Source organism: Bemisia tabaci, chromosome 3 (assembly GCF_918797505.1).
Source record: "Bemisia tabaci chromosome 3, PGI_BMITA_v3".
In the NCBI taxonomy this organism is placed as follows: Eukaryota; Metazoa; Arthropoda; class Insecta; order Hemiptera; family Aleyrodidae; genus Bemisia; species Bemisia tabaci.
In genome coordinates, this window is record NC_092795.1 from 8205426 (window position 1) to 8232488 (window position 27063).

Here is a 27063-nt window from a genome sequence, read left to right on the forward strand (position 1 = left end):
GATTTACACTAGCGTTTCCCTTTAAAATTAACAATTTTCCGGTAAAAAAGCAAAAGCTATTTCCTAATCTTGGCTTTGTTTTAGTTAAAGTTGAAGATGCGCAATTTTGAACACTTCGTAATTGAGCTGGTTTCCTCTGTTTAAAACAATCTAATCGAGACCATCAAATGTTGGAAAAACCTCACAATTTGTTCTCAAATTTTAGAATAGGTTCATGCTGGATCCCCAGAAAAAGCTTTCAAGTTGGTGTTTTACCTTGTAAATGTTTGTTTTGTATCATATGAATTTTTTTTTGTTGATTCACTGATTCACCTTGATGCACAATCAAGTGTACGTACTGTAAATATGTTCATTCATAGATGCATACCCTGTCAGGTTACTTGCTCTATTTAACATTTTTACATTTGTTACCGTTTACCTTTAACATTGTGTAATTTGGGGGGCCTAAGGGAGATACTAAATAAAATTTAATAATAAATTCAAGAGAAGTTTTATCTTTTTCAGGTAATTAGAATTTAAATGGTTCTTTGCCAAAAATCACACATATTTTAAAATTTCCTCGCTATTTTTTTTATTATTCTATTTAATTTTCTGTCCTTGCGGAAGCCTGGAGCAATCAGGTATTTTTTTTTATCGGTGAATGTAACCTTATGAAGTGAGCCAATATGATAGAGTTTCTACGAGTCGAAAAAGCTAGGAATTGTTCGGCTTTTGAAATTCCATGACTTTTTCCTTGAAAGACATTTTTTTAAAAGACTGGAAATTTGAAAAATCTTGATACTTGAAATCTTGGAAAACATCAGCGTTTTCCACACAATCAAGAATTACAAAATCCAAAAGTCTGGCTCAGGGTTCCGTGTTCTGATTATCACTCTGAACAGTGAATCTAGAGGAATACTTTTCAACAAGGAATCGCAATTTTTAATCAGTCAAACAACGAATACCTGAATAAAGAAGGTTCTCATATTTGTGTCCTTTGCAGTGAAATTAATTCCAAAAATTTTTCATTACCAGCTCTACGTGTGCAAATTGTTGTAAAAAGTCAAGGAATTTTGATCATTTATGTTAGGGGAAACCTGGTCAGGAAAATTTTTCCTGTTGAAGCTGTAGATACCCTGTTTGATTAAGTTGAGATAAAACTTGAGTTAAATCTATTTTATAGGATGAGAGAGTATTTTGGTTAGAGCTATCCTCCTTGGTATAAAGCATTATAAGTTTTAAATGTAATAGCAGGTAATCAAGCGTTCTTGTTTGAATGCGATGAGTGAAGAAAAGCAAATGGACTTTCATAATGATGACGTTTTCAAGTGCAGCCAATGGCAGTCTTCACTCTGAAACATAGTGCTTCTAAAACTTGACACTGCTCAGCTGACCAAAAAAAATTCATCCTCAAGAGATGGAACAAATTTTATAGAAATTGATGAAGACGTACATTCGGTTGTTTCTCCCTGCACAATCTTGAATGCTCAGAATGTGTAAGCTATTGAAGCTTTGAAAACTACATTCTTTCAATGCAATATGTTTGTTCTGAAATGTCTTTCAGCATAATTGACCCAGTCAAGGAAAACCGGGAAATGTTAGAGAATTTTAAGTCAGGGAAATTGATGAAAGTGTCAGGAAAAAACTGTTTAATTCACCTTATTTGTTTTCTAAAATGGATATTTCTCAAATCAAATTTCGCGTGAAGGGCAAATTTTCAGTGAAAATTGTGTATTTTTTCAAATCAGTATGTATTTAAATTTTTTCCAAAGTGTTTACTCAAGCCAAACAGGATAAAATTGTGAGTTTCTCTAACTTTATGCATGTTTCCTCAGAGTACTTTATGTTATGCACGTAATTAAATCTTTTGTCAATAAGTTTGGTTCCAAATGGATCGAATTTAGCAGAAAAAGAACATCGAAATCATAGTTTTGTCAAAATCGTTCAATGTTCCCTTTGCTTTTTAAAAAAATTGAATGCATGTTCTTTTGATGAAATTTATTGAATAGTTTTCTCTTTAAATTGACTATATTTTGGCCGGAAAACCAAAAGAATCTGAGCTTATACGTATGTTGGAGATGAATATTAAGTTGCGCAATTTTCAAAATACTGGTTCTCCTCTGCTAAATGCGATCAAAATAACATCAGCTAAGAGGAATTTGTATTTTATTCAACTTCTGCCTTGTGTGTTCTTAAGTTATAAATGTTTCAATGTTCCCCTCGATATTATCATTTTCAATCTGCTGTATAATTTATTTTTTAAGATTTTTAGTTGTATCATTATTTTTGCATCATTATGATTTATTTCAGATTTGATTTATTTTTATATGATTGTCGTTTCGTTGTTTTTACACCATGGACAGTCTGGCCGTATTTAAAGCGGATCAGTATTGCCGCTAGCAAACTTGGATTCTCCGGCCAACAAAGTTTCCCTGTCCCTTTTCTGTGAAGATGGGTGCCAGCTTTTGTTTCCCGACAGAATTTAATTGCATTAACCCTTTCATTACCAGGCTGAATTCTGCGTGCGCATGCCCCACAATGGAGAATTGTTGTTCTGCAAACAAAGTAGAGCGCACTCTATTGAGAAGTGTCCAAAGGTGTAGTTCAGATTCTCTTTGACAGAGTTACAATTGTGAATACTTCTAGGTAGCGGTTGTTGAGTAATAGTGGAATCATTATGGGAAGGTACGGTTTTGCTTTCCCTAGCAATGAAAGGGTCAATACCAGTTAAAGGGAAAATTTCCTCATGAGACACTATCAATGAAAGCCTAATGTGACTTTCCAGGATGTTTTTTATTTAATAATTATGTATTTACAATTGATCATTGTATCCAGTCAAATGGAACACATTTTGTTAAAATGTTTGTTTGACAGACAGGAGTCAGTATAAAAATGTCCAATAAATTTGCACTTTAATTAAGTAAAAGAACCGAAAACTTACGCACAAACTCATTTAAATGCTTACAATTTCAGTCATGTTTAAGGCCATCAATAAAATTTAACAAGTGCATGAGTGAAGTTTTAAACATTCAGATCCTATTTTAATCTTGAATTTAACGTTTGTTGACAGAAGGTCAAAGAAACTTTAGTTAGCTGGACAAACAACCTAGGTTTGCGTGTATAAGAGTTCGTCGGTAACAATTATTTGTAAATAATATAGAGTAGGGAATATCATGAATGCTTCTACAATTTATTTTGGGTCATGCTGTTTCAACAGTTTTTTTGGATCTCATATGTTTATTTTTCCCCTTTCACTCTCTGTTAGCATGTTTTCTTAAAATTTCAGGATTCACAGTTGTTCACCTTTTGTTCTTTTAATTCCTTTTTGATAGCCTCCAGTAATTATGATTGAATAGAATGAAAAATGTTCTTCCTTACCTTACAACTTTAGTTAGTCATTGATTATCTTTTAATTTTTGTTTTTTATTTTTGTTGTTTGTCTCTAACGGTTTTATTGAGTGCTTGCCTTTGTTTTTGTGTGACCTTTCCTCCTTTCTGGTCCATTTTGTTTTCAGCTTTTCTCTTAATATTTTAATTTGCACTAATTTTTGCCTTCATCAATTAATATCTGCAGTTTTTTTTTCTCGGTTTTGGAATGGACATGTTCATATGTATTGGTATTCTTATTGCTGGGAAGCTTTGTTTTTTTAATGAAAAATTGCCTAAAAATCTATGTTCAATCTTTTGACCATACTTTTTTCTTTGTTTTCTGCAGATAAAAAAGAAATCTGTGTCGTCAATCCCACAATTTTAACGAAGAGTATCGGAGCGACAACTAATGGAACAATTAAAGAAAATAATAATGTCATCATCAATGTGGTGAATGGTAGTCATAAACAAAATGGCACCGCTATTTCGAATCAAAGGTGAGTAATTCGCCTAACGAAATAATTTATATCAATTAAAAATGATGAAAATTGCCCATTTTTCCTATCCAAACCCTTTTTATTTCAATCCTGAAACAACTTAAAGAAGGTTGTCCATCAAGTATGGGACTACTTTGAATAAATCAGAATGATTAATTTCAAAATTAACAAGACACTCTACCAGGAAGTTCTGTATTGTGTAAAAACAAATATTGGTGAACATTTTTTGCATTTGATCTGCACAAGCAAATTTTGTAACGTTCAAGCATTTGGAAATCGTTCAAGACATATTGAGCATTATTCAAATATTATTTTATATAAAGCGCAATGATATCAGTTTAGTGACCCAATTTGATTAAAGTATGCTGTAGTATTTTGTCAGGCAGGTAGTGTTACTTCACTATAACACAGTCTACAAAATACTGACTTTTCACCCATAAGCTGAATTTGTAAATTCAAATGTAACTATTAACCACCAGACAAGCTCAGAACTAGCAGAGTACGTCACTTGTTTTTTCTTCAAATTATTACGCAGAAAATTATTTGCATAATGGAAAGCTTGGAAATCAACTCCTAACTGAGATATTAACAAGTATTTTTAACACAAATCGAATGGAATTTTGATTAAATTAAAGATGTCGGTTGTATTTTTGTCATTTAACAAATTTCAATTGTAAAGGCTCATGTCTGTTCTAGGAGTTGATTATCATACCTCCCACTGTGTGATTAGTTTTCTTCTTGAAATTTTGAAGAGAAAGCGTGTAGCAAAGTGCTTTAATTTATACCTCGTCTAGAGGCCCCTTGTGTTCTGTGTCAAATATTGTTTTGGTAACATTCAATTTGATGCTGAATTCCTAAATCAGCTTTGTTGTCATTTTCTCGCATCCATTTATAGGGTGTCACTTACACATTTAATACCGTTGACTCTTTTGTTACTCGTTGCTCTCAAGTAATTTTTTATTGTGCCATGATTGTTACAGTTCCCTCACTGATTTGTCCCGAGCGACAGATAGTCCTGTAAAAAGTGTAAAAAAAGATGTTAGCAAAGTTTGTACAGTAGAAGTTGAAGTTATTGATGGAAAGAAAAAAGTAAGTACCTTTTGAGAACTCATTTATTCCTTTGAATTGATATAGTTATTTTAATTCTTAACATTAATGCAGAAGAAATGTCTGAATCGTTTTTTGTTGCAAGCTAGTTTGCCACCAGTGAGCTATTTTGCTTTTTAGCAGAAAAATTATATATATTGCCAGTGATGCAGAAAAGGTGGAAAAAGTTTTACCTTTATTCCAAAATGCCAATGATCATTTCGCGCCTAATGTATATAATTTTTCTGTTAATTACTTATAAGTGATGTAAAATGGAATCAATCATTCTGCTTTTTATTCCTTCTTTTTTTCTTTTTTTTTCTTTCTTGTTCTATCATGGCAAAGTAAGTGCTGAGATTCACTAAGTCACTCCTCATGTAATGCAATGTTACAATCACAACAACTAATGCATGATGCGTGTTAGTGGTACGTAGAAAATGTACAGCTCTCCAAATTGGTCTAAACTAATTTAATTTAAAGGACTGTACGGGGCCAATCTAGAAGAAAACTATAATTGTCTGCTTCCAAGTCAATCCCATTGAAATAAAACTAAATGAACACATAATGTTTAAAATGGTAGAAATAGAGAAAAGAGGTATTACCAGTTTGCTATTTTTTTCCTCACTATCTCATGCACTTATTTCAATTCAAAGCTCCTTGTATATGATTAGCGTTTGAGACTTTACTTTTACATCAATGCCTCAATGTTTTATTTCTTTTTTTTTCCAGCGTTTATCTGATCAGGCCTACTTTATCACCAAAGAACTATTGTCTACAGAAAGAACATTCCGTAAAGACCTCAAAGTGATTACTTTTGTAAGTATCAAAACAGTGTCACCTAAAATTTTAAAGGAATCTCAAAAACCTGATGCTCAATATGCAATCAGCAGAAAATGTCACTGATATTTGTCAAAAGGGCAATGTCAGAAAACTAGGGATACTATGGTATCCAATTTTGAGTTCTTAGTCCCATTCTCATTCTCTAATTCTACTCTAACGAAAATAATTTTATCTCTTTTTCTGTAGCCTTCCTATCTTTTAGACTACATTTTTCAATTTGGAACCACAATTTCTAGCCCATCCATAAAAACGCTCATATGCATAGGGAAAATAACAGTACATACGTTGTTTCTAAACTGAGCCAGATATTGTTGTCCCAAATTAAAAAATACAGCCCCTTTTGATGTATTTAAAGAAACATTGCTAGAACAAGTCTTACCGCGCCTGAAAATAAAATGTATATGTAAGTGAAAAGAATCCATTGATTCTGTTTACTGTCAAATTTTCATTAAATTTTTAGTCAAACACGGTCAGATTACAGCCAAACATTTGCATGGCTAGGGAAAAGGAGTTTTGAAACTGTGCCCTTTTCATCATATACAGGGTTTGAAAGTCCCGCACCACCCTTGTAATCCCTAAGGTTCTTGCCTATTTTCAGGGTTGCCTCTATAAAATTTTGGGGATGCCCAAAAGTCATTTCCTTTGACCTAGGAGCACGCTCATACAATTTCAAGTCTACTTCTATTCGTTCAAAAGTCGCTGGTGATGCTGAGTGCTGACAGCGCAAGACTTTTGGATCACCTTGTATAGTGTGTAGAGAATGAAGCAAAGCTCTGAAATGCTAAAAATTTGTTGTTTTATCGGTGTGTAAAAACTTAATTTTTGAATGAATAAAATTCTGATTTTTGCATTGCAGTGGTTCAAAGATGAACTGATAAAGGAGCAGGGATCCTTGCAGCTGGGTTTCATCGACCAGTTGATGAGTGTGTTGGAGCGGATACAGAGCCAGCAGACGACGTTCATCAAAGACCTCGAGATGAAGACGCAACTCTGGGATGACTGCACCCAGTATTCGCTGGCTGATATCCTCATCAAACATTTCGATAACCTACAGGTGAGCCTCTGATCCTAATAGTGCCCTGAAAACATTTTTTATTTGTACCAGATGGAAAGAAACATAAGTCCAAAGGAAAGTTTCTCTCGGATGCGGCATGTATAAATTTTTTTTAGAAAATTGTCTGTTCCATCTTAAACTTTCCTTTCAACAGGAACAAAAGCTTTTACTTGATCGCTATTTTGTTTTTCATCCATCGGATCCTCAAGTAGTGGAGTTAGATTCTCCATTTGGGTTCTGTTTGCTTAAGTAAATAAGTGTATTCGTATATATCAGAGTATAGTATTCTATTTGATTTTTGACTCATTGTCAGGTATATTTTTCTACAAGAGGAGGGAAGATAACCTGGGAGCAGCACCTACCCAATTTCTCTAAAACTGTTGGTCGTTAAGAGGGGAGTTAAAAAGAGTGCATTTTGAAGTGATATACTTGGTAGATTATACAACCAATGTAATGAAAGGTCTTTAAGATTGGGGAGATGAGAAACACTTTTATTACAAAAATAATTGTAGCGCACCACTTTTTACCTTCTCAAAGTTTTCATCTTTCTCTCAGAATTTTCAGATTTTATTTCTGTGTAAATAAATTAAATGGAAATCATTTTAGCTGACAGTCCTCAGTCATCCGTAACTTTCTTGAATATTTTTGTTTTTCTCATATATTTCTGGGTTATATTTTCAGGTTTTTGATGAATACATCGACCAGCATTTATCATTTTTAGAAAATTTAGATGATGCCTTTCATTCAATACCAAAATTTGAGCAAATATACAAAGATTTTGAGACGCAGAAAGTCTGCTACTTGCCCCTCACAGCCTTTGTATTGAAGCCATTGCAGAGGTTAATACATTATTATCAACTAATAGAAAGTAAGTATGCCACCTGGGTTTGTCATTTAGTTTGATTTTTATTTTTGATAAACTTTACGCTGCTCCTTATCAGATCTTTACCCTAATGTGTTGAGATGACAAATTTTTCCAGATAAACGCAATCAAAAAGCCTTGCAAACTGTCAACCATGACGAAAAAAAACTTTCAATCATTCTTGAAAAGTCTTGTGGATTCAGAATGCAGCTACATATTTATATTGTGTTTTCCAACATAAATTCCACATTTTATATTTCCAACATGTAATGAGTCAGTGACACCCATTTTTTAAATTCACTGGGACTTGTTTGAAATGATATTTTTGTCAAGGGAACCGTTTGCTGATTCGCCGATCTCAGCCTTAGGCATCGCCTTGCTATGTCTACTTGACTGTCTGCTTTTGATGGGTTGGATTTTTATCAGCCTTTTTGCTTTTAAAATTATGATTCAACTCAATAAAACTCCCTGGCACTGCTTCATTTTATCACTATGGCCGACAAAAGTTTTGTTGCCATCTTATGAGAGAATAGTGTAGGGAAACATCTAAAATACCTCTTTTGACATTATATTTGCATGTCCTTCTGAGATTGGCATCAAATTCTCACGATTAGATCGTAACTTCTAGACATCCCTTCTTTCCATTATCTGTCTCTCTCACTCTCCGTCTCTTTCTTTACTTAGACTTTTTAGGGTTATTCAATAAATTGACTACAAGCGCTCATTGAGTGTCAATGAATCATCGATTCTGCATCAATTTTTTAACTACCACTTACTATCGATTCCTCTTTTTTTTTCAGAGTTACTTTGGTACTACAAATCTATCAGGCATCCAGATTTTGAAGACTGTTTACTTCTCAGGCAAACCCTATGTCAAATTACTGAAAAATTACCTTATGTTCTGCGTCAGTCTGTGAGTAATAGTAATTTCATTTGTTTATTTTGATAAATTTCTGGAAGTAAATAAAATACCCAGCTCATACAAAGAAAGTGTAATTATTTAAGGAGCTTGTGAGTAACTTGCAAGCAACTAACATTAACCCATAACTACATACCTATTCAGTTACATGCACAAGTTTTCCAGACAGTCATATATTTCTACTGTGTCGCCATGTGTCAAATTCTGTTTTACAAGAAAATTCTTCACTTGAATATTGAGGACTGAACATGTTCAGTCTTTTTCAGGCATTTCCTCATCATTTTACTAGTATGCTTTTATTCATTTACAATACTCTCCCTTTGTAGCGCATCTCAAGTTGCTGGAAGACTCATCCAGTACAGAGAGAGATCTGGTGGACAGAGAGGAAAATATGCACATTTAGTATAAAAAAGTACAAATTTATTTACATGCTACAGACAGCTTTCCGTCACAGTGGGAGCTACTTACAAGAGCATTGCGTTATAAATGCCAGGAAAAATTTAGAATTTTAATCTTTGAATTTTCTTGAATTTCCAATTGAGAAAGGAGCATAGTCCTCTGATTGAATAAAAAAGTTGTATTGAATATGTATGAAATCGTAATCGTTTTAAAAACTCCCTTATTGATTTCATCTCTTCTTACAGGAAAATTTCGTGGAGCTGTGCGAATTAGAAAGGGATATGATAGGTGTAGAACGTTTAAGGCAGTCGGATCGAATATTTATCAGACATGGCTCGCTGCTTAAATATTCGTTGCGTAAAAGTTTCCAGCCAAGAATGTTCTTCCTCGTAAGTATCGTTTGGTTCTCTGAATGTTTAATTCTTAAAAAAAAGAAGGGTGAAAAAGCATCAGGGCTGTTTGAAACTTCTAAAGGTTTGAACTAGACTGCTTGTCAGAGTTTAGTCGAAGTTTATGATTCTAGTTCAGAAACCCTGAATCTTTACTCAAATTTTTCTTTAATCAATTCTATCAGTGTGATGAAAGCTTTCACCATAATTACCAACTTATCAAACGAGCAAACTGTATCAGTTGCTCTTATACAATTCTTGAACAGAATTTATTCAAATGAGGAGCCTTTACTGACAGTAAAGAAGTTCGTTTCAAGGTTCAAATTTAGTGAAGATCCACAATTCAAGGTTTGTTTTGCCGTGAAAAGCATTGACTGTGGAAAATATTTTATTCTGTACTCTTAAATAGGTATATTAACCGATATCTGATCTGAATCTATCGCGGATGTAATAAATAATAGCCGCCACCATCAAATAATGAATGCAATTAGCCTCACCAAATTTGGAAGAAAATATTTGTATCTTTTTTTGCTGTATTAAAAATTTATCGCTACAGATATTTTTTCCTTAGTACAGCTTGTCATTACTGTTCAGTAATGACTTCCTTTTCAAGACATTACATCTATTTTATTAAATCCTCTTTTCCTTCTGTTTTTTGCAGTTCTCTGATGTGCTGTTGTACACAGCACGAGTAGGTCATATGTTTAAATTGCATGGGCAGCTTCCTCTCAAAAACCTAATAATTGAAGAGCGCGACGATACACCTTCCCAGTATTCATTCCTGATTTATGGTGCAAATCGAGCTTTGACGGTTGCTGCAAACAGCCAAGAAGAAAAGGACAAGTGGCTTGAAGACCTCAGTGAGGCCATCCAAGCGAGCAAAAACCGAGAAAATGAAAATGATAATGATAAGAAGTGTTACCTGAGCCTTAAATCTTGTGGTAAGTTCTGCAATAACTTGAAATAACCACCAGTTCGTCCAAATTTTCCTAGAGATCGTATCCTACTTTCTAGAGGTAGAGAAAAAGTTCCTTCAAAAGATATGTTAACTTTAAGATCACATGTCTCGCTGGGGAAGATTCAATTGATGTACAAAAGTATACCAAAAAAAGATCTGTAGCCTGTATTAACCCATTGACTTAAACTGACGGCTCCTAGCCGTCCGTGATGCGCTGGGCCAGATCTGAAGAGACAGCTCAGAGCTGTCCCACGATTGTTAGCGTTATTTCGGCGATTCTTCGGTAGATTGCATTCTCATTAATTAATAGGTTACCGACTTACGCGAACCGCCACTTTTCCTGCTGTGCTTTTTCAAACTTTGCGCCATAAATTGGACAAACGCAAACGTGCGTGTAGAGTGACTTATAGGAGTGTTTTGGAGAGGCATTTGATCGAAGAAAATGGTACTAAATAGTAAAATTTCATGATATGCACTTGAAATTGCGTGTTGAAAGTGTCAGGGCATCATGAAGTCATCGGGTTAATCGTTTGTTGGGGTGCCGCATGGTGATTCGCCACGGCCGCCCGCTATGGCGGGTCGTTGCACTGAAAACGCAACGTAACAATACTCGCTCAAATCCTCAAAAAACTCTGTGGAAGATTCCTGGGGGCAGTGGGGAAGGGCAATGCAAGATGGTAGGGGGAGAGGGGCTGGTACCAACTAGACCTGTCAACTCATCGATGCGTGAAATCGCTTAATTATGCATGCGTGTTTTCACACGCGCGATAAGATAAACACGCGGTATCAGATAACCTACTCTCCACTGTTCTCACCTTTCGTGTTGTTATCAAGTGCTTTTGATTCCTTATCTCTCGCACTGCGCTGCGCTCTCTCGGAGATTCGCTCACCCTTCGTGGCGTAACTTGACCCGACCCGCACGTAAACACTACCTACGCTTGATCACGGGTGACGATCGAAGAAAAACAGGTCGAGATGGAAAAATTTCACCGTGTTAAGCGGTTTCAGAATCTGACCAAACCGAGCTATCCAGACTTATTTAGCATCGTGTTATATGGGTGATAAACGGGACCGGGCGATTCTACGGACTAAAGCGGGTTACCGGCTTACCCGGGAACCGAGTTATTGAGGTTTCACTGTATTAACAATGGACGTCAAGACTCTCAGGTTTTTTAGACTTACCCACTTCTTTTTGTCCCAATTCATTTGCAAGTTATCAGGAGTAATAATTTCCTTTTTTTGTACAGGTTCCTCTGATGAAGTTCTGGACAAATGCGGGTCAGAAGTGGAAGTTAACGCTAAATCAACTCCTACAAGTCAACGGAGCAACACAACGGTCCACGTTTGCTGGCATAGAAGCACATCAGTCTGCATAGATGATCTCCTTAGGGCAGCTGAGAATCAGCTGAGTGGCTACCTTTTGCGCAAGTTCAAGAATAATGATGGTTGGCAGAAACTTTGGGTTGTTTTCACAAATTTCTGTCTTTTCTTCTATAAAACTTATCAGGTACTTGAATTTGCTTCGAAAGAACTTTTCATTATATAGTCACTGCAATGATCACAATAATTGAGGACATTGTGTAATTCCTGTCTTATTATTTTTAAACCACACTTTATGCTTTTTGGAAGTAACTTTTTCCGAAAGGAATGGTAAAAATTAAAAAGGTTAACAACCAACATCCTTTTTGAACTAGTCTAAATTTTAGAGCAAAACTCAAAAGCTTCACCAAATTGTGGGTGCAAATAGCTCACTTTCAGATTAAAGATTTTGCAGTTTTCTGAAATTGACCTTATAATAAAAGCTGTAGTTGACTGAGCAAAGATAAACACATAAAATCACAACTTGTCCCCTCTTAAGTTAATTCAATCTTAAATACAATAAGGAAGTTTCTTGTAACATTGATGATTCCTCATATCGAGGTCTCGCAGACTTTTTTATTTATTTATTTATACTCTGGAGCCTAATAAATTTTATGCACTACTATTTTATTTCTTCATAGGAAGAAATGGGTGAAAACTGTCAGTGCAAACAAAATGTGGCAATTTCAAAATTCAATGTGAAACAAAAATTTCTTTAAAGCTAAACTATTAACAGAAGTAATATTTTGGGCAAATTTAATTTTTCAATTTCAAGCCAACTAGTTTTTTTAAAAAAATAAAAAAATCATCATTGATTACTCTTTTTTGAGCAGTTTTTTCTGATGCCTCAATATGTTTTGATATTGCAGGATGATTGTCCATTAGCAAGTCTTCCATTATTGGGATACAGTATCACTGAGCCTTCTGAAAAGGATGGAATCCGGAAGGACTACGTTTTTAAACTTCAGTTCAAGAACCATGAATACTTCTTCCGAGCCGAGAGCGAATATACTTTTGGACGGTAAGACAAAATCTCTATTTTTCATATTGAAATCAATCTATTTTCTTTGAAATTTGGCGTGAAGAGGATGCTTGTGTGCGGCATGACATTGAATTTTAAGCTCATTACTGACCATCTCTCAAAAATATATCCTATTTTCTGATGTATGACTCGTAACTCCTTCGATGCGAGGGTGTGATTCATTTTCATATGAGCCTTGGAAAGTATTTACTCATATGGATAACAGGGCTCATCTCATAGAGTGGAATCAGGTATATTATTTCAAGACTCCAGCAATGTGATCAGGCAAGGCAAAAGTTAAGTTTGGAGGTTAACGCAACCTTTTGCCTTTCTTTTGGCCCATCTATACTACAGGTGTTTACAAAACTGCTTGCATCTTATTTCTCAAAATACAAGGCAGTCTTTTCTCCTGAAAGCTTTTGATTTTCCAACCCAACCTGTTTGAAATCTGCTAAAATGGACAGTCTTAAGTGCGCATTTTGGTCAACAATATTTGGTGCACACATTCTGTAAAAAATCGTAATATTCATCTAATGCAATTTTCTATTTAAACAAGGAAATTGTCTGATCTTTCAGAGCATTTTAATCCAAAAATATGAAAAATTTAACTGTATCCTTGGAGTCCTTATTCCTATGAGTGATTTATTTAGTAGATTCCTTACCCCAAAAATACTCTGTGGTGATCTCCCAGTAATTTTTAACTTGTCCGTTTCAGGTGGATGGAGGTAATAGGAAGCGCAGCTCAGCATTCGGAACGAACACAGCTATACCCTTGCAAAGATAGTATCGTCGATGGCCTGCGGCTGCCTTCCTAATGGTCCATGTAAATTGAATTTCATATGTTGCACTACTAATATATTTTTCTTGTTATGATTTTTTTATCTTTTAATCTGCAATTTTGTTATCATACTTGATAGTATTTAATTATTTTCTAAAGAATTTTAGATGAAGAGGATTTTGTTATTTTCTTAGTCAAATTGTATTTTAGCAACTTAACTGGTGAATGACACTGTGCTGTATATTTTAAGTTTTTTATCTTGACGAGTGTTTTTGAGCACCTTTGAAGAAGAACACGCTTCTAAAATCTCATTTTATCCTCTGCGAGAATCTGAAACAAAGCTGGCTGAAAACTCTTCCCATTTTTGAATCTTTCTGAATGTCATGATTCAAATTTTATTACTTCTTGAAAGTTGTTCTGTGTGTCCAAATGGGTCATTAGGCAAGGAATGAGTCAAAGCACCACGTTACATGTTCCTCTAAAAAATTTCGCGAGAAAAACGAATCACACAGTAGGAAGTCTGGGAATCAACTGCTAAACAATATGTGTTATAGGTGTTACAATAACAAAAACACAATATATAGGTGTTTTTAATTAACATTGATTAAATGGCAAAAATGCAAATGACTTCATCCGTATGATTTGTTTTCCATTTCATCTGTGTTAAATATGTTCATCAATATCTCGTTCAGGAGATGATTTCCGAACTTCCTATTCTTTGAATCGTTGTCCACTTGAAATTTAGAAGAGGAAACATGTGATATTTTCTTCTAGTTTACACCTTGTCTAGTGGCCTATTCAACATTTATGATGTACATGCTCTCTGCTCAGGAAGATTTGTCTACATAATCGTACAAGAGAATAAAAAAAATTTGAATGCATAATTAATATCTCTAGTTTTAAACAAGTAGGAAAATCAAATGGCTAACTTTCTTCAACGCTTCAGTTGAGATTGTTGCATAATATTTTTTCAATTGAATGCACAGAGGTAGTAGTAGCTTGAGTTTCAGAAATTTTCAAAATTCTTTGAATTATGGAACTCTGAAAAAGCTGTACTGATGTGTGTGCATTGTGAAATGGGATGTCCACAAGAGCCTTACAATTGGGCAGTGTGAAGCGTCACAAACCATGCGGAGATACCATACCAAAATGTAGCCCCTGAGCGAACTCTCTATGAAGTCTCTTTATTATTTTTCTCCAACTCTTATTCCTCGAATTTTTTGCCAGTGATTTCTTCCCAACCTATGAACTGCAAATCACTTATGCAGTCTTATTCAGGATTATATTGTTGGAGAAATCTACGCCTCCACTTTAAACCTACAATACCACACACCATTATATTGATATAACTATTGTAATAATGGCTGAAGTGTAAAATAATTTAAAAATAAAAATTTTCCCAGAAATTTCCCAAAATATTTACTTCTGTGGGAGCCTCAAAATTTGCCTTTTTACCAACGATGATCGGTAATCACCAAAGTGAATTTTACAGAGGTGGGAAATTTTTCCCTTGTGAAGAACCCCTTGTGAAATGCATTAAACTTTTGGACATCCTGACTAAGCCTAAGTTTTATCTTAAACTGAATCTTTCATGATACAGAAACACCTCAATTTATTGGATTTCACAGGACTGACTAATCGATCCATCAATTTGCGGAATCTGTTAATTCGAATTAGTTTCAGGCCCTTGAAGGAAGATCCACTTGTTAAATCATGATCCAATAAATTGAGGTCTTGCTGTATTTATTCTATTAATTCGTTTTTTTTTTTGTTTTTTTTCCCCGTGCCTTGGCTTTGTTGAGGACTATTGCGGATCAACTGTGAAAATAAAAAAATAGTTAAGACAAAGAAAGAATTAAAGTGTTCATTTGTAGGGGACATTTACTTTAAGAAGTCCCAGTGTGTTAAGTCAAATTATGTTTAAGAATTTTTGTGCCTTTTATGTATGTTGACGTACAGTCAGTTATTTTATGGGTTCCATTCCTCTTTTGTTTCTTCACTGAGCTCATACGGATAGCTAGTCACAGAGAAGATTGCCGCTGTGCCCTACATAAAGCTTTTTCATGTACCTTACTGAAAGAAAATTCCTAGGGGAGTTGGCTCCACATTATTCTGCAGGGATAGCAAGGCCAGATAGTTCAAAAATTTTGAGCTCTAATGAGTGTCAGTACAAGACTGAGGGGGGAGAGTGTTCAGCTTGATTGGCTCACGCTGAGAGATCTATAACGTCTTGGATCTTTTCAGTCCTAAACAGCATGTGTATCCCTCTTGTCAGTGAGTTTAGCTTAGCATCCTGCAAAATTCAAGATAGTATCGAAACACTGTCGTGAGCATGATGAGGCATGACACAAAAGTGCGACCCCTGCCATCTGCCATTGCTGCTAAATAACTCTCAGGACTAAAACAGGAAAACCCAAGAAAAAATGATGATTATCAATTGAAAGTAAGTCTTAATTTAAAATTGATTGGTGGCATTCTAATACTATTGAAGCAGTCTACAACTCTTTATCCTGTTGTAATAGAAGCATTAAAAATGTTTACCTGGACCAGATTGTTGTATTTGTACAAGTCGCCTGCAAAATTGTTTTCCCTTTCTTTCTTACTTTTTTATCATGTATAATAATTAAATATTGAAATTCTGACTCCGGCAACTGCTCTGTAAACTGGTAATGACTTATGTGAAGTCAAAAGCGCTCTGGAAGCAAGAATTAGTCATGTATCAAATAGATATTAATTTATTTTCGTTACATTGAACGTATTTTTATACTTTTAAACTGTATAGTGATTAATTTACTTTTATTATTCCCTGTAGTATCTAACTATTTAATGATCAATTTTTTTTTAGCCAAAATTTTGTTTTAATCATGGAAAACTCCTTCATGTTTGAGTATTCACAGTTTGTGAAAGGTTTTATGCAATTTCTTAGAAAATGAAAAGGAAAAGCTCTAAATTTTGAGCACCTCTGTACCTGTTGTATTTGAGAAAATTTGCATTGCATTTCCACTGATAGCCTTCCCCTCCCCTCCTCTGAATATTCTTTATCCAGCTTCACAGTAATAATGTACCCATCTTTCATCAAGTTTACTTTCTATTCTGAAGAAATTCCTGATTACTTGATTAATTGAATTATTAATCTTAATGATACTGTTATACCATTGAGACACTCTCATAAGGTAAACAGTTTTAATCAAAGAGTATTATATTTTAACAAATCTTGTATTTACCTATTTTTGATCTGAAGAGCGTTAAAATGATGGAGATAGGTCGTATCCAGTAACTACACCTATAGTCAAGAGTCAAAAAACTGGAAATCGTACTAATTGCAAAAAGCATAATACTTCTGGAAGTATCAAGTGTTACGCATTCTTGATTTGCTTAAAATGAGTTCTCCAGAGAAGAGTTCAAAAATTAGGAGCAATATCAAATGTATGGTACAAGGCACTGAGTTCCGTTAACTACAAATTGAACTGCGGAAAAATGGTTAGGATGTAGTTTTTCCCCCCAACAATAAGCAGTAAACCTGATGTCATGTTTTTAGTTCTTATCCGTAAAAATCATGTTAAACTTGCTTAAAGCATGGAAACCCTTCTACCTCATAATTTCGTATTTTGTTTTACATTTCCAAAATCATTCTTTCGACCGTTTCTGATCCGTTGTTGTATTTTTGAAAGGTGGTAAATTTTTCATTACTCTTCATATGCTATATCGACAGTAACACTCTGGAACCATGTATCTCAGTTTGCAACAATGTAGATATCTTGTCATACTTTTTTTTTTAAATGGAGAACTGCTCAACGTCAATTCTTAAAACACTTGTATTTTTTTCTTCTCTATGCAAAACAAATTCTAAAAAAACTTAAAGAAATATCTTGATTTGTTCTCCTTTAAAAAGATAAAATAAGAAAGAAGACTTTTAAACATTGCAAACAAAATATGTGATTTAGGAGTTTCACCGTCCTTATGTATTATTTGCATATCTTACACCCTTGGCAAAATGTCTACATACTTTACCCCAAAGAAAATAAATTGTGAATTCCGTTTGTTGTCTTCATAAGAAAAATGTACTAATAATAGGTATTTTTAGCATGCCTGGTTTCCTTACTTTAAACTGTATTCTTGATGATAATAAAGAAAAAAGACATGAGTAAGGAGTCACTTTAATTTTTTACCTTCTTAGTTAATGTTCCTGTTTTGTAAACGGAAGGGACTCGACCAATTTTAATGTGCTGAATCTAACTTCGTAGTCTTATTATAGTTCTATGAGGATATATACATGTTAACATGCTTACTTTGAAACTTAAAAAGTTAACGTATCATTGCTATCATGGCAGGGGAGGGGAAGATGGGGGAATGACAAGAGGTCTTCGAATTTTTCTCAAAAATTGTTCTTTTGTAATATTCAATTTTAGGGTGATTTGTAAATCTGAATCTGTCTGGTTGCAATTTTCCGATTTTTTTATTTTTAAAAGTTTGGCAAACTTGCTAAGTAATATCAAAATATCCAATGGTTTAAAAGTGAAAAAAATGTTTTTATTCAATGTACCTAATCATCTCATCACTAATAATAATTTGTTATACTGCTGATGGAACAAAATAAAACATTTCCTTCTCTTGCCCAAGTTTTTTTTGAAAAATCAACTTTGTGCCTTTTCATGCCTTCAGAGCTTACCTAAAATTTTATGCATTCGACTCTAATCTTGGTATTTTAGGATGAAATGCTAGGAAAGAAAATATGTATAAGCACTCAAAATTGCGTTTTAGGCCTGTCCTCCAACTGTTCTCAAGTTTCGAAGGAAACATTTATCCATAACATCTAACACAACTTTTCTGAATATTTCATCCTAGAGAGACATTTTCCTTCTGCGTGTCAGCTTTGCCAAGTTAAGACCTTGAAATTCTATAGCTCGCTCAAAAACTGAGGCATCAAGTTGTGATTTGCACAAATTTTTTTAAAAAAATTGTTCTTCATTTATGTGCTGAATTTGAAGAAGCTTTGTAAATTTGTAAATCTGCATGGTTGCCATTTTTACGATTTTTTAATTTCTTAAGGCAAATAGCATGGTTGTCATTTGGTTTCAGGAAAAAATGTGTTTTAAGGATTTTTTGGTACGATTCCGTGCCTACTGATCCCCATGTGGACGTATTTCTGCCCAACGGAACTAAGCGCCAATTTCAGTTCCTTTTAAGGATTTTAAAATCCTGGATAGCGCGTTCCGTCAAATGGAACTAAGCGCCATGGAAAAGCATTGTGAGCGTAGGAAGGAATAAGGTCAAGGTCGAACTGCACCGGCCAATCCAACCCGCATTCCCTTTCTTCCTCCTATGCCACTTAGTTCCGTTTAGCAGAAATACGTCCATATAGGGATCCTCCATGGGAAAAAAACAGGACTTAAATTGAATAGAGCCATGTGATTGGTCAGTTATGTTGTTTGAATGACTGTTGGTTAAATTCATTGGACTGTTGGATAATAATTGGTTGTCAAAGCGCCTTTAATGAGTCAATTATCAAGTCAAATGGTACGGATTTATGCTTTGAGTAGCCATGTTGCAAACTTTCTGCACATAGTTTCTTTTACCACAAATACGAGAGTTGAAACAACATATCAAGGTCATCTGAATAACATGTTCCGCCTTGCTCTTGTCCTTTCCAAAAGGCCAACAAAAAAACAAGGATAAAGATTACCTTAGACATATTCAATTTCATTTCTTTTAAATCGGATGAAAATGAAAAAGAAAAAAACAAGTCTTGAGAGCAAAAGTTACTTTAATACTAATGAGTTCTTTTCCTCTTTTTTTGCATATAAAAAGTTTAAGAATTATATAGAGAATTCACAAAGCAAGAGTATAAAATTCGAACTCAAATGAAAGATAAAGTTTTGAAAATGACTAGAATTTGTAGGAATGACACTTAATCCAGTCATCAGGATCATTTCAGGGCTTATTGCTGAACAGATTGAATCGCAAAAAAAGTAAACACTGAGCATATCAGAAAATTAGGTGGATACTTGAAAACTAACGTTTTCTCAGATTTAATGTAACAAGAAGCTAGGGTGCCCCAGAGTAAAATAAATATTTAAAATTGGTGTGATTTTTAAGGAGAGCAAAATAAATTTATTTCCATAGTATGTTTCTTCTCAAATGTTTATGGTGTCCTCTTAACTTCTCAATGTTATGCTATGCTTTCCTAATCTTTGAAATATTGGACTCCGTTTTGCATTCTGAGATGAAATTTCTGACCATTGATCGGTAAAACGATGACTAAGCAAAACTTGGTTCTCTTTGCGAGGAGGCATTTTGACAAACCAGTTCTGTCTCCGTTGTAAATTTTTTAGATAAACTAGAAATTAAATAATTAAAGGTAACAAACACACTTTCACAGAAGGAGAGTTACAGCAGAGTTTGGGTCCGTTCGAGTTGAGCAATTGGAAGTATCTGCACGATTCTGACAGCAATGACTTCAATAATTATTACCAAAGATGTAATGTGAAAATGTGAAAAATTATTATTTCTTGATTTTTCAAAGAGGCATAGAAGATCAAAGCGATCCAAGCACAGTTAAGTCTCAAAAACATATTCCATAAAATTCTTTGATTCAATGCTTAAAAAAGTGTTAAAAAAGGACATAAGACTGTACACATATTAACTATTTAGACAATGAGAGTAATAAAAGATATAAGTTAAAAAAGTAAGAGCGATAAAAATGTTTGATTCAGTACGATACCACATACATGCAGGTAGATAGAACTTGCGGTAGATAAGTTGGCAGTTGTTTACTATCTGTTTGCAAGCGACTGCGTTGCAATCGTCCAATAGCCACCGAGAATTGACTGCAGGCAACGACGCTGCTTCACACAGAAGTGCAAGTCGATCTACCGCACAAGACAGTCAAAAGTAAAATGCCAACTTATCTGCCGCGAGTTTTAGCCGGCATATTGAGATTAACCTGCAAATGCTCAAGTTTCAAGAATGCATTTTCTAGTGTATACTTTTTGCAAAAATTTTCTTTGAGAAGAATGATTTTCATGTTTTGATTGAGAATGACAAAAGATTACTTAAAACTAAAATGGTATTAACGCTTAAAATTTACATCACAAGAGATACCACAGAACAGATAAAAAGGCACAGAGAACAGATATGCCTTGGTAACAAGGTTTGGTTACTTGAGTATTACCTTCTTGTATAAATAATGGGAGGACAAGTAAATGCTGGAAGGACATCGAAATTGTGCAGCCTTACGATTTTGCTTGGCAATTTTCACTGCTATGAGATCGCCATTACAGGAATCAAGTTGAACAATGGACCACTAGACAAGGTACGAATTTAAGCAATCTGATACATGTTTCTTAATCAGAATTTCACGTAGAACACGATTCACATTATGAAAATTACCGAAATCAATTTCTAACGAAGATATTAACGTTTTTATTTCGCACTGATTACGAGGAATTTGAACTGCCCGCTCACAAGAAACTCAAAGCTCTACGTGAGTCAAATCGCGCACTACAACGGTTTCAGCAAGCTTCTCAATCGAGCAATGTTCATTTTCCACCATGTGTTGTTCAAACAATTGGTAATTTGCTATAGCTGAGCCAAAGTGTCAAGATTGAAGTTGAAGATTTTTACATCGCAGAGACTGTCATGATAAACATTTAGCGCGCGATGTGAATCACGTAGAGCATTGAGTTTTCATGAGCGGGTGGTTTGAATTCACGCATCAAGAATCAATAAATATCTTCGTCAGGAGTTGATTTTGGTAATTTTCGTTGTGCGTATCGTGTTCTACGTGAAATTTTGATTGAGAAACATGTATCAGAATGCTGAAATTCGTACCTTGTCTAGTGGTCCATTCTTCCAATATGTTTACTAAACCACGATTTGTTTGTCTAACAAATTGCTCTGCATGTTGTCAGAAACCAGAAGAAAGAAAATTTCGGCAATTGAGTGATAGTACTTATTTTGAATAAAAGATTCAGAGATTTGATTTGAACAATTCTAAGAATTCTCTTTCTTCAAAAGTGGCTACGAAGCAAACTGCATCATTAGATGCAGACTAAAAGGACTCTGGAGACAAAATAATTAAAAGGTCTAGCACATTATAATCTAAAATAAAGTAAAGGCCGCACTTAAAATTCCCTTGGCTCCGGACCAAGAGCTTCTATTACTTGAGGCGTGAAAATACAAGTTAGAGGACATTTTGAAAGACTTTCTTTCACCTTAAAATAGTAATGACTTTTTTTAGATATACTTAATTTAAAATTGTCAGTCGCTTTCAATGAACTGAAGGAAATAGAGAGGACAATTGCTTTGAGCTAAAGTGTTAAATCTTCTAGGAGTGCTTCACCTTTTATTAAAAGTTCTGAGAATGGTCGAACTTTTCTTGACACACCAGTACCGAACTTGTATGAGTGAGATCAACCTTTTTTCCTAAACAGGCGCGGAATTTTTAGAAGGTGGTGAAATATGAGTTCGATCCTCATGATTACATAGTTAATTGGGCACTTTTAAAGGCTGAAGAACTTCTAGAAAATTTCCCTCATCAATATTGAATAAAAGGTTTTTCATTATTTCACTTAAAATATGTAAAAAAAATGACAATTCGTAAAATACACAAAAATAAACAAAGGAGAATACAAGTTCTCGATCATTCTCAACAGTGATGTCAGAAAAGACGGAAATTGTTATGACAGATGTTTTCTCGTAAGTTGATCATGTATGGAGCATAAAAGCAAAGATATGACGACTTTCCTGACAACACCTCTATTTATGTACCCTTAATAGAAACGTTATAAAATTAAGTGAAAATTGTTTAAAATTTGCTCTCTCAGAAATTAAAACATAAAATACGAGAACAAATGACCTAAAATACATTGCTTCAAAGCTTAATTATTCGTAAGTGAAAAGGTAAACAAACATGATTTCCATTGACAGAAAAACCCTAAAAAAAGTAAGTCTCTGTTAGAAATTTGTAGGACTAAAAACAGCACAAGTTATCAATAAGGCGTATTTAGATTACATCGAAATTCATGGATAAAATTAAAATAAAATTGAATGGATTGACAAGAATTTGCCTTGATTTAAGTACAATATTGAGCTCAACATACAAGCTGAATGATAAGTGATGTTAGCAACTAGAGAGGGTATGTAGAAATAAAAACTTGCTATCCTGGATGTTCCAGACACTTTTTAGATTTAGCCTTCCTTCAGAGAAAGGATACACAATCTAAAGTTTGTCATTTTTTGTGGCAAATAAATATTACATAAAAGCCCCGATAGCCAATTACTTCGCAGTAAAAATTTCAAGACGTTAGTTGTAATATTTTGCAGCCAGGAGCAGTTATTTTTTTCAGGTATTGACCGTGTATCTTTGGACCGCGTTAAACAGAGAGGAACCAAGCCACATCAGCTATTGCCAAATTTAACAGGGAAATTTTATTTTTTACGAGAGAACGTTCGTGCGGATTCCTTTGAAAATTTTAGGGAATTTGCTTTGTATTATGGAGAAAATTCCCTGAAATGTGCACATAAATCCGCACAACCGTTTTCATGTAGAAAATTTGATAGCCCGATTAAATTTGAGAGTAGCTGATGTGGCTTGGTTCCTTTCTGTTTAATGCGGTCCATTTTTGCTTTCTGGACTTCCAAATCCTTGTATTATAAATTTGAAAAAATTTAGATTGTATCATTTTTCTAAGGAAGATAATTGACAGATGCTTTTGATAAAAATGGATCAATCTTCTTCAAACAAATATAAAAACACCATAAACTGATCTGATCGATATGAAATTTGACTCGATAAATTTGACTGACTTCAGTTCCGAAGACACCAAAATATGGTAATAAAAATTTATACAAACAACAAATGCATAGATAAATTAAAAGATTCAACAAAAAACAAACTGTACAACATATTTACACGAATGCATTTTTCAAATGATTAAAGAGTATCACGATATCAAATTAGCTTTGGGGTTTGTCTCGACAACAAGGTCTGCGTATTCTGTTTCTATAGAGCTTGAGTCTTCTAGATGGGCTGATGTCCAACTGGTCTCGGCTCGGCTAATCGTGATTTCATTTGGAGTAACGATTCTCACTTCACCTTCACGACTCTAGAACAATTTTAAAAAAAGTATGAAAAATTAAAAGTTGAAAATTCATGAGGTTAAATGCTTTGGGGCCCGTTTAGATTAGAAGAAGATTTAGATTAGTTCAGATTAGTTTGTACTGGTACTCAGTAGAGTTGAAAAGATTTTGTTTTGACTCTGATTATAATTTTTGGAACTTCATTGGCTTTGATTTCCCTGCGAAATGGTGTGGACCCAGCACCATTTCTTCACCTTGTTACATACAGTATTCGAGCCACTTCTTAGTGTTTTTTTTTCTCATTTGTACGCCCAATTTGGGGATATGTGTTTTCCTGTTCGGGAGCGGGCGGTTGAGTTTAGATGCGTTGGCATCTCCAAGTAGCCTGATAATCATTTTTTCGGGTTTTCCTTGTTTTGTTATGAGAGTTGTTCAGCAGCGACGGTGGATGGCACAAGGATCACACTTTTGTGTCATGCCTCGGGTCATATCCATGACGGCGTTTTAATGCCGTCTTGGATTTTGCGGCATGTTAAGTTGGGTTCACTGACGAGTGTGATCTGCTGATGAGGTCTAAAAAGACCCAAACCGGTACAGATCTTTCGCCGTGACTCCAACTTAATATTCCAATGCCAACTGCCTGAGCTGAACATTCTTCCCCCCTCAGTTTAGTACTGATACTCAGTTTAGTACTCAGTAGAGTTGAAGAGATTTAGTTTTGACTCTAATGTAATTTTAGGAACTTCTTGGCTTTGATCTCCCCGCAAAATGGTGCGAACCCAGCACCATTTCTCCACATTGTTACATACAGTATTCGGGCCACTTCTTAGTGTTTATTTCTCATTAGATGAGAAGATTAACCTCTGGTTAGCGAAACTTTCATTTGCTTTTTTTTTTTTCGTTTTGGAAGATGTTCATCTAATATACTTGTTTTCAAAACATCAAGAACATTTTTGAACTCATTGGAACTAAAGAAAATGAAACATTTAACCAGAGATTAGAAGGTAACTTATATTCAAGAAGGCTTGCCTGTTAAAATTTTAACCGGAGATTGGAGAATCAACCAGCCCTTGAAGTCACATACACATGATAGCGAAATCAAATAATGATAAAGAAATTGAAAGGAAAAAATCTGAGAAAACCCAATTTCAATCGATTGTAGAATAAAATAAGTTCTATCATAAATTTCTGATTTTGTTTCCTCGGATGACATTGCTTTCGATGAAAGAATAATCTGAGGACTTACCTCTTGCAGAGGGTTTTCGAAATGATGGTCCTTCGATGACAAGTGAGCCATATGGTTGCCACTGGCTAAACCGGTCATCCCATTAGCCTGGAATTTTGACTGTAGGTTGAAGGCTGGATTTTTAAAATGAATTCTGGAAAAAACCATGAACATTATACGTTGTGCAAAGAAAGCCAAAGGATATTTGCAATGCTTTTCCTTACACAGGATATGGATATATATTTTCTTGGAAAATAATATGTAGCTCTGTAGGAAATTACCTTCAAGGACTCCAATTTTCATTTTTTAGAGCTCTCTCACATTTGAGGAGTGGCCAAAAACAATATTTCAGAAACACCAGAGATGGATGGCGAACAACATTGAGCAAAGGAAAGTTGACTGAAGAAAAGATTCTTTCAATCATCTAAAAATACCTCCCTATTATCTCATACAGAAACAACAATTGAAAACTATTAAAAAAATATTGAGAGAGAGAGAGAGTGATTTCTCATAACAGATACTACAAGTAGAAGTCAGAAAAGTTATTTGCTGTGTAGAATTATTAATAGCATGACCACCAGTAATTCTATGAACTTCAATAATTTCAATTTATGATGGAAATCATTCCATATCCTTGGTAAGTTATAAACTAGGAGTTGATTTTTTGGTTCCAGCTTGACCAAATTTACCCAAAAAGAAAGATTGTATACTGATTTTAAAGTTACAATTTAGGTAAGTGTCTATCATTCAATCTGAAGACCACCCGTTTCAGCACCCTTTTTTCTAGAACTAGCCAAATTTTTTTTACTTACGATGGAAATAGACGTCGCATGTTGTACTTGGAGTTATAGTAGTAGAATAAGGCATAGAAAGTTGTTCCGATGAAAGCGACTAAGATGATTGTTGCACAGATTGATGACCAAGAATATCCAGGACTTTGACCATCAACGGTTCCAGTTGTTTCCAAAAAGTGGGTTTCTGGCATATACTTTAAACAAAACAAAAGACTGTAATTAGAACCGCTACAACTTAATAATACCATTGAGAGAATTGGCATGTCACAACAATGATGTTGAGTTATTAGTTGAATGAAAGTTAGCACTTACAAGAGCCAATTTTGTGTTTTGAAATTAAGAAGAGGACAATTTTTGCTTCACACTGTAAAATTTTAAATACTTCTATAAAATTCATTTGCAAACAATGAGCGAAGAAGCATTTTCTACAAGTGACTTCCTTGATTGAGTAACTTTCTGATCTTTTTTTGCAGCTTCCTTGTATTACAATGAAAAATTTGTGCTGGAGTTTTTCATTGTTCCCTACGAAGGTGCTTGATGTGCTGAGTTTACAATATTTTTTATGATTTTTTTTCTAATATGAGAAATTGGAGGAAAATATATTTAAAAGTGAGAAAGTTTAGTGCCTTGTGACTTCATGATGAAGCATTTCAAATGTTGACAAATATATTTCAACGAATGAAATCATTCTGTAAAATCCACTCTAATAATATTTCAATTTAGAAACCAATGCTATTTTTCTGCTCAGTTCACTGAGTAGTTTCCATTGATAAATGAAATTCAACAAGCTTCTGTCAAGTTCATCAAATTCTCCTTGGTTCATTTGACTAAATTGACATTTATATCGCACACTTACATTGCTATCCGTACAGGCTGTTTTTGGAGGAACTATCTTTCCATTGCGACAAATGCATGATGGTAATGTCGAGCTAAGAACGCACATGTGACTGCACTCCATGTTCCTACAAGCGTTTGATACTGAAAATAAAGAGGTATAAATTACATATTTTCATCATAAAATTAAAAAAAAAAAATGAGAGAAAAAATAAAAGTGCACAGATCCCTAAAAACCACTTTTCCACAATAAAAACGGAATTATGATTTTTTCAGCTTTCGGACACTTTTCAAAACAAAGGATTTGCATTTTTTTTGGAGAGTTTTTCATTTAAAATAGAGGGTACTTGAATAAATGATGGAAAAATGATCTGCCTCAAAAAGGATGATTATCAAAATACTTACTGTTTCTTTGCAGAGCTGGTTGCATGAGAGTGAAGTGAGTTATTGGATCCACAACTTTGATTGGGATTTGATTGCACGAGTACGATTCCGTGGAAAGTCCTTGAAGAGCACACTTCGTAATCGGAGATCCACTCGACTCAACTGACCAGTAGATAGAACCATCAAAGAGCGCAACAGATTTTGGATGGAACTGCAAGAGACAAAAAAAAATTTTG

At 34.4% G+C, this 27063-nt stretch overlaps 2 protein-coding genes across 5 annotated transcripts in view; one reads left to right on the plus strand and one right to left on the minus strand.

The window, feature by feature from the left end:
* Cdep (Chondrocyte-derived ezrin-like domain containing protein) overlaps positions 1-18129 on the plus strand; it is a 137788-nt gene extending 119659 nt beyond the window's left edge. For all 3 annotated transcript variants that reach the window (XM_019044256.2, XM_072297707.1, XM_019044255.2), the window contains 11 exons: positions 3695-3845; positions 4826-4934; positions 5661-5747; positions 6628-6825; positions 7507-7693; positions 8488-8600; positions 9251-9394; positions 10056-10335; positions 11600-11859; positions 12581-12732; positions 13448-18129. In XM_019044256.2, coding sequence (XP_018899801.2) covers positions 3695-3845; positions 4826-4934; positions 5661-5747; positions 6628-6825; positions 7507-7693; positions 8488-8600; positions 9251-9394; positions 10056-10335; positions 11600-11859; positions 12581-12732; positions 13448-13547 — 1781 coding nt within the window. In that variant the 3' untranslated portion in view covers positions 13548-18129. The remainder of the gene's footprint in view (positions 1-3694; positions 3846-4825; positions 4935-5660; positions 5748-6627; positions 6826-7506; positions 7694-8487; positions 8601-9250; positions 9395-10055; positions 10336-11599; positions 11860-12580; positions 12733-13447) is intronic.
* Positions 18130-19256: 1127 nt separating this feature from the next.
* Positions 19257-27063, minus strand: part of yl (Putative vitellogenin receptor yl) — a 43754-nt gene continuing 35947 nt past the window's right edge. For both annotated transcript variants that reach the window (XM_019044252.2, XM_019044251.2), the window contains exons 25-29: positions 26849-27038; positions 26466-26587; positions 25628-25803; positions 24837-24969; positions 19257-23616 (exon numbers count right to left, since the gene is read on the minus strand). In XM_019044252.2, the coding sequence (XP_018899797.2) occupies positions 23455-23616; positions 24837-24969; positions 25628-25803; positions 26466-26587; positions 26849-27038 (783 nt within the window). In that variant the 3' untranslated portion in view covers positions 19257-23454. The remainder of the gene's footprint in view (positions 23617-24836; positions 24970-25627; positions 25804-26465; positions 26588-26848; positions 27039-27063) is intronic.